Source organism: Apodemus sylvaticus, chromosome 9 (genome assembly GCF_947179515.1).
Source record: "Apodemus sylvaticus chromosome 9, mApoSyl1.1, whole genome shotgun sequence".
In the NCBI taxonomy this organism is placed as follows: Eukaryota; Metazoa; Chordata; class Mammalia; order Rodentia; family Muridae; genus Apodemus; species Apodemus sylvaticus.
The window spans coordinates 93,724,650-93,738,256 of NC_067480.1; the positions used below are offsets into that span (position 1 = coordinate 93,724,650).

Consider the following 13,607-nt stretch of genomic DNA (forward strand, 5'->3'; position numbering starts at 1 on the left):
AGCTTAATGAAGATTCAAGCTTGTTAGCAAAAATTAGCCTAGGTGCTTAATATTACCAAATTGTAAAAATAATTCATTTTATAAAAATCAAAACTTGTACCATTATAAGTAATCTGGAGATGTGTTAAAAAACTTAATGGCCCAGGAAAATAAAGACAAGAGTGCTGGAATCTGGGCCTCAGCACTAATGTCATTCCCTAAGCCTTAACCTAGCTTTGGAAATGAAGTTGGTTTAAGGTTTGTAGAGATGGCCAAATCTGGACAGATTTGAGGACTTCCCGCTCATAACTCTCCATTTTCCTTGAATGAAGGAGGTAGAAAAGATGGCGTTTCCTTTTGTTCTACTAAGCATTATGCTCTGCTTAGTAGATTTTTGGAAGGTTTCGTTTCTCTACTCACATGTTTCTCCCCTTACAGCCTGTGAACTGTTTGTGGAGAGGGGAATATCTGGCTTTCGTAGACCATTTCCGCAGTGCTTGCTTTATTCTGGGCTTTTTTTTTTTTTAAACATGTTGACTGAAGGACTAAATTAAAATATTTGTCACGTATATTTTGTCAGTGAATATTCAAAGAGCAGAAAGGATCCCAGGTATGAAAATGAGAAATGTGGAAATCAGCATTTTAGCTGTATAATGAAAGTGACTTTTACAAAAGCACTCTGCCAATCTTCCTTCAAAATAATTAGCATGCAAATTGAAATTCACATTGCATGCCAAAAAATGGTTGTTGTATAGATGATTATTAGTGTGTAGGTGGTGTTTATGGGAATACGCAGATGTGTTCAGAAACCCTTGATCTATGTGGCACTTTGAACAGCCCAGCTTGTATTCACAGATGAAATACATTTTGCTTCCCCATTTTTTTGGTGCCACAATTGCATTTTCTGCATATTTAATCGGATGCTCCAATTTATTCAGAGAGCATTACGTTTTTTTGAGGTGACAGCTTAATGAAGTACTTCACATTTGTAATAAGTAACTTTGATGAACTATCTAAACAAAGGATTTAGGTTTCCTGGATAGCCGTGTAATTAATGTTTATCAGGGCGAATCACTTTTCTAAAGGAGAATCTCATGCACCCATAGTGAATACCTAGTTTGAATGACCAGTTCACACAAGATTTAGTGAATAAACTTGAGGGGAGTCATTTTTCATTTTGAGGGCTGGGAATGAGGAATATATATTTTTTTCAGAATCTAGTTAAATTCTTATGTGGTTATTGGGAAGAAAAGGAAGGATAATTCTCTTTTCCGTGTGTTATTTTGTTGCACACGTGAACCTGTGACTGAATAGAGACACAGCTGTCGATTTTTAGAGGATGTTCCTGGGCGTGTTTCTATAATGAGCACACAAGATGGGGGCAATTTTGAATGCTAATGAAAGTTTCTTAATCCAGCTCAGGAGTTTCTAGAAGACAGTAGGAGCGAGCGTAACAAGTTTTGATCTCTCCTTTTCTTCTCTATTCCTCTTTAACATAGATGCTCAGGTGGCAAACGCAATGGTTTCCTGTATCAGAAGTAAGACATGCCATGGAGATAGTGCGCATTATTCAGAAATGTTGGGAGGTGTAGTAGACAAATTGTTAATTAGGGAAATTTAGAAATCCTCTGCCCCTTCCTAGCTAGATGACCTGCTGTAAGGAGTCGGCTCCCTTGTCCCACTTTATCTGTTTCCAGCCTTAGATGACACATATTCCACTGCCATCAAATAAAAATTTATTCCTATTCCACTTTCCATCTTCTTTTTAAAACTTCTACTGCAATTTAAAATAAAACTCAAACGGTTCCTTTCTTCCCAGTAAACCAGAAAACTCTGGTAAAAGTAGTGTTTGGCTGAAGTGACTTAACTCTGAGAGGCTGTGTAGCTGAGTGAATTCGTTGAGGCATGTCTGTGTTCTACTGTAAAGTTAGCACGGCACAGTGCTCCACAACCTATAGATAATTTTTCATCTTAAAGTGTGTCCTGATAGCAGCTCAGGGTGTTTATGTCACTTGACTTCTTGTTTTCCCCTTCTCTTTATAAGAGAGATGTTCACCTTTGGGGCTTGACTCTCGCTACATTTATTGGACTCGAAGAACTTTTTGCTGTTTTAGCTTCCATTTCTACCCAGTGCCATCTCTGGAGGTATCCGTAGCAATGGCAAACCTGTATCTCATGTCTTTCTAGAGCTGGCAGAAATGTATCTCATACCTTTCTAGAGCTGATCCATTTGGTAGATAGGAAGCAATGGACATCACTATGGGCTGAAAGAAAGCAGCAGTATTTAGATTTTGAGACTGGTCACATGAAGGCATGCTAGGGTCAGTAGAATTTACTGACCAAAAAATACAGACCTAATTTTCATCACTAAACAAGAAATCTGCCTCCCTAGAAGATGGTCCAGCATGGCTTTTGGCTTTTGGTGGGATTTGCAGGTTTTCTTTGTCTTGCCATTCAAGGCTTTCTTCAGCTTTAGACCTGGCAACTCTTGGCTTCCTCTGTTTCCTTCTTGCCTTACTTTTCCTCCCCTAACACCCTGCTGAGAGTATTAGACATTATTTGCACTGGATTTTTAAGTCTTTAAAAGTTTATCCCTCTTCAAATAATGAACAATAGTGTCCAATATTTAAATAATTTAAGCATCCCTCCCACCACCAAGTTCTAGATTTCTCTACCGCTCCATGGAGGATGTTTCCTTCAGGACTAAATTTTCTTTCTTCCATTTGTGGTCTCTGCAGTGGCCTCTTGCCATGTCTGTCTCTAATCTCCCAGGTGAAGTTTCAGCACGAGTATTTTCTGTGGATGGAGTAGACCTGCTTCCCAGGCCACACTCTGACACTTCCTTTGTTTTGGACAAGTGTAGCTCTCTACTTTTAAATAGCATCTACTTCTGGAGGTCATGGTGAGAACAGAAATAGGAAGACCTCAAAGCTAGTGCTCTGTTTCCAGGTTAGGGCTACGCTAGGGTGAAAACGAAGGCATCTCCCGCCAATGGTGAGGAATTTGGGAAGGCTTCTAGCCATCTTCATTAGAAACTGTGCTCCGGAAAAGCCAGGGCTGTGCTTCAAGGAGCTAAGTTCAAAGGGCATCTGCTCTGTTAAGGATTATAGAGCATATTAAGCAGCAGCAGCAGCAGCAACAACAACAACAACAACAACAACAACAACAACCACACTCCTTTGTATATGACCTGCTCTCTTTTGCGTTTCACCAGTTTGAACTCCAATGGATGCTGATCCACTGTGACCCCCTGAGACCAAGGAGAGAAACGTGTCACGAGCTGCCAGTCAGAATCACAGTGAGTCCTCAAACCATCTGCAAAAGCCGCTTCTCCCCATGTCACGGTCTAGTTATATTAGCAGCATCTCTATCTAGGTCTCTTTCCCTGGAGTAGTGCTTTGCTGTACTGACTAGCTGGGAATTAAAGAAACACAGGTCCTTCTTCCAACTTGGATGTAGGAGCCATCACGAGCAGACCTGTGCCTGGTACTCCCTTTGTGGCTTACCGCTGCCACTCAGAAGTGTCTCTGCAGAAATACTGGAAGAGTCTCTTGGCAGGCTCTGGGGACAGCCAGAGGCTCTGCTGAGGAGGATAGGGTGGAGGAAGAACTGTGCTTGTAGGTCTTGGTGCAGAGTCCAGGAAAGGGTTAACTGGGACTGTTGTCATTCTATCCCTCCTCCCAGGCCTGTTAGCTCTCCTCCAATCCCCAGGACCCTCTGCAGGGCCATTCATAAAGAGAAGGAATCCAGGCAGGTCCCTTTGGTCAGGCACCTTTGCAACCACTACCCTGGGTGGATTTGGAGGTCCAGGTGGCACTTTATGCCCTCAGCTAGCGGGGTCTAGAAGTCTAGAGGGCATTGGGGTGCAGATCCAGGCCAGAGGACTGGCAGAGAGCAGCAGGGATGGCCTGGACTGTCTGGGGACCAGGAGCACTTGGGTTGTCACTGATGCTGGCTGGGCTCCGCTTCTGTGCTGCTCAAGTAAGTTGTGTGCGAGTTTGCCGGGCTCCTTATTTCTCTCCATCTCTTTTTGTCCGCAGACCACGGAAGAGGTAAGCTGGGGCACAAAAATGAAAACACTCCATTTCCCAAGCATGTGACAGGGAAAGTAGGTGGTGGTGAAGCTGTCCTGATTGAGAGAAGCCACAGAAGCACCCTCGGGGCTCTCGGGCCAGCTGTCCTGCAGCCTGAAGCACACCCAGCACATAGGGTCTGATGGGGAGCCTCTGACAAGCTGTGGAATGTGGGCAAAACGGGCTATTTCTCCACTTGGACTCTAATAGTAAAGGCACAGTGTGTGTGTGTGTGTGTGTGTGTGTGTGTGTGTGTGTGTGTGTGTGTGTTTAGCCCATGATTCAAGACTGGGGCTTGCAGTTTTACTCTTTGTTCTTGTTGTTTACCTGTTCCCTCAACTCAGGTCACACTCAAAAGTTCAGGAGCGCTTTCTACAGCTTTTGCTGCTGTTGAAAAACCACGAAACCTCGAGATCCTTCTAGCGATTTAGCACTGAAGCCTGGCAGCTCTGGATTCCAACAGAACTCAGCAACTTCTCCCTAGACTGCCCCCCCTCCTCTTCCCTCTGGCTCCTGGCAAGGGAGAGTGAAGCAGCCAGGCAGGGAGGCCAGGGGAGGTTTGAGGTTTCACTTACAGAGACCCCATTGTAACCTGTCTGGTCCTTGGAGTTCAGGAAAACAAAGTCTTTCCTGATTAAAGCAGCCTTTCCCTCTCCCTCTCTCCCTTTCCACCTCCTCCTCCTCCTTCTAGAAACAGAGGGGGGGTATAAAAATGTTCCCTAAAGCAACACATTTATACTGTTTCAGGCGCCAGTATTCCCTGCAGACCTGTCAAACAGCTGTCTGCCAGCGACACAAGGGCTCACAAGCTAAGGGTCTGTTTGAAATTTGTGTAGCTTTTGAAGCGAGGTGCAAAGACCTCTTGTCAGAGAATGTCACTGTTAGTAGAAGTGAAATGGGGTCAGGCTCCTGAATTCAAGGCTCTTCGGAGCCCCATACCTCCCAAACCTACCGCCATGCCCCCGCTCCCGCTCTCCCTCCCCCAACCCTGCTCCCAGTCTACTGGACAAAGAGGCTTGCAGGGGTAAAGTAACTGTTGGTCCAGGAGCTGCTTCAGTCTTACCTGCTCGATTTGAGACAAATGACTGATCGGCAGTGGAGGTATCCAATGACCCCAGTACTTATTTCTTAACGCCCTTTGGCTGAAAGTGGACATTAGATATCCCCTTCTGTTCAATGTGTTCTGAGTAGGCGAGGCCCAGTGAACTCCCCTTCCGTTTAAAGACATCACTTCTGCTCTACCTCGGCCAGTTTACTTAGTAGAATGTGGAAACACTGTATTTTCGTTCAAAAAATATATCTACGGTAGAGAGGCATCCTTGTTGGTGTGTGTGTGTGTGTGTGTGTGTGTGTGTGTGCTTTAGGGAATAAGGGCGCTTCATATTTCCTCTGGATACACATTCCTCCCCACTAACCCCTGTGCATTGTTTTTGGCAGAGAGGTCCTCCGGGTGAGCAGGGGCCTCCAGGGCCTCCCGGGCCTCCTGGAGTTCCGGGCATAGATGGCATTGATGTAAGTTTCTATGTCCCTTGCCCTGTAACCCTTTTCCATTACCTCTTCAACTTTGGATGAGTCGTTGGAAAGGGCCAAGTAGCCCCTCCCTGTCACTCCCATAGAACTAAGACTAAATGGGAGTGAAAGTTCTAGATTTGACTCTGTAGCCTGGGGATTGTTAGAGAAGAGACTGGTTCTGTACCTGTGGATCCTTGGGACAGCAACGTCCAGCTTTAGACCCTCACCCTCGCTTCTGCCAATATCTTTGTGGTGTGCATGCCCGAGACTCTTCCGTGGGACCCCAGTTAATCTTACTCACGCATGACTTATACCCTTTACTCTTTGTCTCCAGGGTGACCGAGGTCCAAAAGGTCCCCCCGGACCTCCGGTAAGTTGATTGGCATCGTGGCGCCGAGCTTCCTTCCTTAAGATGTGTTTTGTAGACATGCGTGTTGGAAGAGTCTCAACTTTGCTTTATTTGTTTTCTTCCTGCTGCTCAGGGTCCTCCTGGAGACCCCGGCAAGCCAGGAGCACCAGGCAAGCCAGGCACACCAGGAGCTGATGTGAGTATATAGACAGTGCATGCGTGAGAGAGAGGGGGAGAGGAGGGCAGCGAGGAGAGGGAGAAAACACTCTGGTACCCTGCAAAATGTCCCTTGAAGGTTGACCTCATAATAGTCACTCTCTATTCAGCCTATAAACTGTCACCTCTACTGCCTGCATAGGGAGGAAGTTGGTGGTGGCATGTGGATGCTGGCGGGTGATTGCTTAGGTCTCATAACCTGTAAGCTTTGTTTTCCTCGGTACTCCCTGTGGATTAATTACAAAGAAGAGCTGGAGTGAAGGAAGAGCGCTGCTCTTCCTGAGGACCAGAGTTGGATCCCCAGCACCCACAGGGCAGCTCACAGCCATCCCAGGAGACCTGAGGCTCTCCTCTGGTGTCTGGGTAACTGAACGGACACGGTGCACGGGTACACTTATAGGCAAAATACCCAATACACACAAAATAAGAAAATAATTTAAACACTGAAAAAAGAACAACACCATTAGAAAACAGGGCGGGTGTAGGAAAGAACAGAAAGAATTTCAATTCCCAGTAATATTTAGAAAAAAAAAAAAGAAAGTTTGCACAAAGTAAATGGCAGAGTGCGTTTGGATACTGCAGGGAGAGGAAGTGCTCAGCATAGATAAACAAGACGTTAAAAATCAGCTTGGGAGACAGGAAGTCGGAAACCAGGTTGGGAAGACATTCAGATGCCCAGCTATGTGGCAAACGCTGTTTCCCCAGAGGTCCGTCTTTCTCAGCACCTCCTCTCTGTGAACACTACTCAGAGTCGCTGCATTCTTCCTCAGAACCTGAGTTTTGTCTCTGGCGTTTGTTTCCCAGGGCTCCTTAAAGTCACCCCCACTCACAACCCTCTCTTGTTTTGCAAGACCTAGAGACACCCCAAAACGTACACCTGTTATTTCTAAGAATGTTTCCAAGTTTTTAAAAAGCTCCCTTGCTCCGAGAGAATAAACAGCTGCATTTTAGCTGTGGCTCAGACATGCCTCTTCTGCTGCGATTAACTTGGCGAGGGTGTGTAGTTCTGTATCATTTAGTGTTTCAGGAGACAGACTTTGCTTACAAAGACTTAAGCTTCTAGTTTAAGCTTCTGTTTCATCATTTTTTTGTGGATTTTCAATGGCACATGTAGATTAATGTGTAGATAATAACATGTTTGGATACTACAAATTAGATTATGTAACTTAAGGCCTTTGAGATTGAATTATATGAAATTGTCAGCTCATTGGAAGAATGTCTGATAAATACAGGCCACTAGGTACGTTCCTAATGTATTTTAAGTTGACTTTCTACTTTTCTTTGGAAGTTCAGTCAGCCTTTTTTTTTTTTTTTTTTGAGGAAGATAACATTTCTGATAAAAAATTTAAAACTGTAGTTGGAACATAAAACCATTCATCTAAAATTTTGTCTTCCTGTTTAACTTTATTTCAGACAGAATGCTGGACTTCACTGTCTCTCAGTCTGTCTGTTTGCTTATGTATATAAGATCTTGCTATGTAGCCCAGTTGGCTCAAAATCCTGCCTCAGGTGTTAGAATTATAGGCATGCATCATGGGGCCCAGCTAGTTCCTCAGTTCAATGGGGCTTTTGTAACTTCCTTAACACTTGACTGCTCTCTGAATTTTGTAGAAGGACAGGAAAACATTTACACAATTGATAGCTCCATAGTGCAAAAGAGACATATACCAAATCAGAAGATGTCCAAGCTTCTTAGATCATCACCTCGATCCTGAGATGGTCCGTAAGAAGAAACCCAGGATGAAAGGAGAGAGCAAAAGACAGAGGGAAATAGGGGTGGGAAAAAGGAGAGACCGCGTGCACGCAGGCACGCACACACACACACACACACACACACACACACACACACACACGCACACACTCACCCGCCCGCCCGCCCGCCCGCGTTTTAGCATTCCTTAGATCTAAAAGGACTTAGCTGTGGTCTTTTCATATGCTTGGAGTATTTCCCTCAAGCCCCGTCTCAGATATTACTCCCTTTGGCTTTACCATAACCCAGAAAGTAGATTGTTCTAATGTTATTTCCCCATAAAAAGGAAAATGAAAAAATTATAAGGACAAATAATTTCCTCGGAGATCCAGAGTTATGTAGCTCCTAGGACTGCAGAGACTTCTGTATTTATTGAATTCATTTTAGGTAACTCAGGTCTACCCTCCAGGAGATACAGATGAGGTTCTTAATCCATCTATAGTCATACCACCCAAATGTGCTGAGTCTCTTCTTAATAGAAGAATAGAAGAAAAGAGTGATAGTGGATGTTGTAGTCCCCATGATACCTACTAGGAAGAAAGATACATACTACAGTAAGTGTTGAAAGTCGCTTGCAATTGACATCCAATGATGGCGTGTAAGTTCTCTAATGTGTCATCTCCTTCAGCCTTTGAATCAGAGCCACTAGTGACTTCTGCAGCTGGGGAGTTTTCTTTCCCTCTCATTGACTTAATGTTAAAGCCTTTCACTGTAATTGAGAAAGGACATTTTGAGAACAGTGAGTGGTAACCCCTTCAGAGTATACAGTCCACTCTGCCCAGAACCTGGGGAATAAAACACCTAGGACGCCTCGCAAGAGCTGTTTTGATGGTGAACCCGGGGACCTGGATCTCTCTCCAATCTCTTCCTCTTCTGATCTTTGTTTCACTGTGAAAGTTATCGTTTTTTTGGTGATGTTTAATACAATGACTGCTGGAGGAGTTGTTTGTCGAATCCAAGAGAGGGACCGTGTTTCCCATGTGCAGTGGGTTGTTGGTAGATTTGTATTACAGCTATGCTTCTCGTAGGGAGCCTTGTTATCCCGGCTGAGCTGCTGGGATGCTGGCAGGATACCGGCAGCAGAGCAGCAAGGGCAGGTATTCCCTGACAAATGGCGGTGCGAAGGCTCACAGCACAGCTCCAGTATTATTCTATATGGAGCTCCATCTGCATAAACCTTCATATGAAGGCAATTCTCCCTGCCATTGGAGAGATTTCTCCTCTATAATATCTTTGAAATTAGATTTAGAGAGTTTTATTGCAAATTGGATTTTGAAAATTGTGCATGCTGTGTGTGTGTGCTCACGTAGTTCCAGTCCCTCCTCTCTCCACCTATCAAAGCTGAATCTTCTTTCCTTTCGTGGTCATACAGAATAGAGACGCCAGAGACGGCCTATAACCCTGTACCCAAAGGACAGCTATGTTACTATTAGGGATAATAATCAATAGAGGAATTATTGCAGGTGCTGTTTGCTTCAGGATGCCCAGAAAGCTCTGTAAATAGTATTTTACCCTCACAGGACCCAAATAAGACAAGGAGAAGTAGAATTATGTATAGGGGCTGTTGCTAAACTGTGATCCCATACAAGCATGATGTTAAAGGCTTTCTTCCTTTGAATGGACAAATCCTGCACCCCTCAGAGATGTTTCACAACAGGAGTAGTTGGTTAAGACAATATTCTGAAAGGTCAACATTCACGAAGATGCCCGGGCATTGAAGAAATCCGAGGAGGCCGAGAAGTGTTACACTGTGGTTAATATCTGGATTTGGTTTGCTATCATGGCTCCATATCTGCCTTTTATTGAAGAAAATGATGAAATTCAGTATCACCAGAAACAATAAAATGGATAGGAAATACATTTACTGCATCTTAGCACGAGATACAATGGCTAGACATATATACTAGACTTAAGCTAGAAGTATAGCAGGAAGTATACATTGTTAGATGTTTTTACTGAGAAAAATGCTTTCAAGTTTTTTTTTAACTTTAAAGTTAATATTCCTCACTATGCTATTGCATCACTAGAAAATGGCTGGAGGGTTTTAAATTATTTGTATTTATTTCACCTTAAGAAAACATTGCATTAGCTTTCAAGACATTGTTGCCCCGTATCTAGAAAGACACTTAATATTTTCATTTTGTACATGAAGTAAAGCAGATACATAAATCTGGCAAATGGGCAGAGCCAATGTCCATCCAGCTCAGCAGGGAAACACTGAAACGGTTACAATTGTATTTTCTCAAAGCAGAGATTTAAAAAAAAATCCCACTAAATCGTTGAATCTGTGATAGTGCAGTTACCAAATTGTCAAATTTTCCATGGAAGAGAAGTCAAAAGCAGAGCCCATGGTAAATGTGTTAAAAGAAGGATCTATCGGAAAGTATTGCTTTATAAATACTTGCGTTATCCGTGGGTAACCAACCTACAGGTAACTGGTAAAAGTGGTTTTTCTAGGGCTGTTATGATAGCACTGACACTGTTTCCTTGCCTCTCTCTAGGGATTAACAGGACCTGATGGGTCCCCTGGCTCCGTTGGACCAAGGGGACAAAAAGTAAGTTAGCCACCCGGTGTTACTTAGGTAGTGTTCTCAAATGCCAACAGAAGCATCGCCAAAGAAAGGTGATCGATTATCGAAATCAACTGAAGCACTGAGCACCACGTAGACTGCATTCATGATTTTGATATCTATTCATTTTGCATATATCCTTATCTATGTGACAAAAACTACATATGCTACAACTACTACGTTGAAGCTATGTTTATTTTTATTTTTTAGGGAGAACCTGGCGTGCCTGGGTCTCGTGGATTTCCAGTAAGTATTTTAAGCAGCAAAGCAACAAAACTGAAGATCCATCTTTTGGCAAAATTCTGCCATTGTGAAGATAAATGTAATGCAGTTTTCTACCTAATACACATGGCAGAGGGCACAGGACTCGTCTAGTATATAAGTATATTTAGTAGGTATATGTAAGTGTACCTATTGTGAGTAGAAAAGTTTAAATGTATGGGATAAAATACATGTTCATATCAGGTGAGATTTCTTAATGTAATTTAATTTTGAGACAGGGAGCCCAGTCATATCCTCTAGCCCAGGCTGACCTGGACTTTACCATGTAGTCCAGGATAGCTTCAGTCTCACACTTACCCTTCTGCCTCAGCCTCCTGAGGGTTGGGATTACAGATGTGAGCCCCATTGCCTAGCTGCAGCTGCTGGTTCTGTCCCAATGGCAGAGAACACACCTTGAGCAATAATAGCCACAATCCCAGTATGATCTAATAATTTAAATCTCAGTCGTGAATCCTGCCGCTCACAGTGGTATATCTAAAACCTCAACCAATGAGCTCTCTCATTACTCATATCAGCCCTGTGTTGTTCAACATGGAAGTGCAGTGTTATCAGTATGTGTGTGTGTGTGTGTGTGTGTGTGTGCTTTCTAGGCTTGCTTCTCCTCTCTTGCCTGCTCTTGGTCCTCTTTGCTGTTGTCAGTTGTCTGTGTCCTCTCCCCTCTTGGCCTACTGTTTGGCTTCCTATCACCCACCCTTGCCTTTCTGTTGGCTCCCAAGACAATTACGCTTCTGCTGCTAGATCACGGATACAAATGTGATTGCATGGATCTATATAAGGTCTAGGTTTCATAACTTAACAAAACAAAAAACCCTGATGCTCGTCTTTCTGTACTGGCTGGTTTTGTGTGTCAACTTGACACAAGCTAGAGTCACGAGAGAGGAAGGAGCCTCAGTTGAGAAAATGCTTCCGTGAGATCCAGGCATTTTCTCAATTAGTGATCAATGGGGAAGTCCTAGCCCATGGTGGGTGCTGACTTCCCTGGGCTGGTTGTCCTGGCTTCTCTAAGAAAGTAGGCTGAGCAAGCCAAGAGAAGCGAGCCAGGAAGCAGCACCCCGTCCAATGCCTCTGCATCAGCTCCTGCCTACAGTATTTTTCCTTGTTTGAGTTCCTGTCCTGATGTTCTTTGTTGATGAACAGCAATGTAGAATTGTACGCTGAACAAACCCTTCCATCCCTAACTTGATCTTTTGGTTTTGGTGTTCTGTCTCAGTACTAGATACCCTAACTAAAACACTTTCTGAGACTGACTTCATTTGCTATATCAGTTATATCTGTTTTCCTGATTGTTGGAGTTTGTTGTATACTCCTCTCTGTGTTGGGACTCCAGATGGGATGGATAGGCAAGATGTGGCTTCAACCCTGCAATTGTGTATTTTCTGGTGTGAACACAGGATATGAGTGACAGAGGAAAGGAAGGTAAAATGAGGAGCTTTAAAACCAAATAGCATATTCCATAAAGATCCTGTTAGAAGTTACTTCAGAAATGATACCAAGTTAATTCAAATATCTACTATACTTAGCGTGTGGAAATATAACCATACCCATTAAAAGAGAACTTTATTTTAATAATTTATTTTTTATTTATGTGTGCATGAGCCTGCAAGAGTTCATGTGTATTAAGCACATGCAAGTGTCTAGGAAGGCAAAGCCTTGCATTCTCTGGAGTTTCCATTGCAGTTGGTGTGAGCCACTTGATGTCAGTGCTGGGAACAGAACTCACATCCTCTCTAAGGGGACTTGACACTTGTACATAACCAAGGAGCCATCTCTCTAGTCCAAAGGGGATATGTCTCTGAAAAAGTATTACCTCTTTGCCTCTCTGTGCCTATGACTTGCTTGGGGAATACCTAAATATCATTTATTACAACCTAGAAAGCTGTGTTGTCTTTAATGTAGATTTCTTATACAGAGGAAGGAAATCTTTTAAGGTAGTGATGTGCCTCGCTGAGTGAGGCTAAGCACAAAGAGCTTCTTCACTTCTGGGCAAGAGGGTGAGCACACATGGATTCTTTCCTTTGAATGTCTGCTTAGAATCCTTAGCAAAACAGTACTGGGCAGCAGAGAGTCAAAGGAAGGCTTGAGGGCCAAAAACAAGCTTCTGGCTTCATCTGGGGCAGTGTGACGTTGCTTCCTCCATCCAGGTTTTTCTTTCCATGAGCAGCAGTGTCTACTCACACGGTGGGAGTGTGTCAGCTCCTGTGAACTGAGAGCCATGTCTCTGCCTATGTTTCTATGACATTTAAACCACAAGCCATAACTATTCTTATTTCAATCTTTTAGGGCCGTGGTATTCCAGGACCCCCTGTAAGTATTGTTTTATTGTTTATTTTTACAAATTCTAGAAGCTTTCTATTTCTAAAAGTCTGACCCGACCCTGTAACTGCTACTCTAACTAGTGGGGCATATAGACTCATCTATATAATGCTACATAGCTCCTAATGGCAAGATCCCGATTTTGCCAAATAGGGATACAAAATAGGAAAAGTACCAATTTATGAAATTTCTGTTTCCTGTTTAATAATTAAAGTTTTGTTAAATGAATTATGTTCTCACCACAAGCCCATACTAGCAAAGATAGATATTTCTAAGTCTGTTTTTATCATCTGTGATAGCATTTATGATAGATTGTATAAATCTGTGTGTCTCTTTGATTTGTTGACTTCAGGGTCCTCCTGGGACCACAGGACTTCCTGGAGAACTTGGCCGTGTAGGCCCTATTGTGAGTATCCTGGTGCATTTTGATTGACATTTGCTAATTTGAAAGAAGGTGCTATTGGTGAAGGCAGATCACCCCACTGTCTGCCTCCTCCCTAAACTCCAGAGTGTAGATGAATTTTATTTCAGTTGAGCATTGCTTCCTGACTTCCAGATTGAGT

The 13,607-nt window shown here is 43.3% G+C and overlaps 1 protein-coding gene across 1 annotated transcript in view; it reads left to right on the top strand.

Moving 5' to 3' along the window:
• The window catches only part of Col9a1 (collagen type IX alpha 1 chain), an 83,078-nt gene that overhangs the window by 19,456 nt on the left and 50,015 nt on the right, over nucleotides 1-13,607 (top strand). The window contains exons 6-15 of the mRNA XM_052193268.1: nucleotides 3,194-3,277; nucleotides 3,442-3,450; nucleotides 4,020-4,031; nucleotides 5,490-5,564; nucleotides 5,899-5,934; nucleotides 6,047-6,109; nucleotides 10,381-10,434; nucleotides 10,660-10,695; nucleotides 13,012-13,035; nucleotides 13,397-13,450. Coding sequence (XP_052049228.1) covers nucleotides 3,194-3,277; nucleotides 3,442-3,450; nucleotides 4,020-4,031; nucleotides 5,490-5,564; nucleotides 5,899-5,934; nucleotides 6,047-6,109; nucleotides 10,381-10,434; nucleotides 10,660-10,695; nucleotides 13,012-13,035; nucleotides 13,397-13,450 — 447 coding nt within the window. The remainder of the gene's footprint in view (nucleotides 1-3,193; nucleotides 3,278-3,441; nucleotides 3,451-4,019; nucleotides 4,032-5,489; nucleotides 5,565-5,898; nucleotides 5,935-6,046; nucleotides 6,110-10,380; nucleotides 10,435-10,659; nucleotides 10,696-13,011; nucleotides 13,036-13,396; nucleotides 13,451-13,607) is intronic.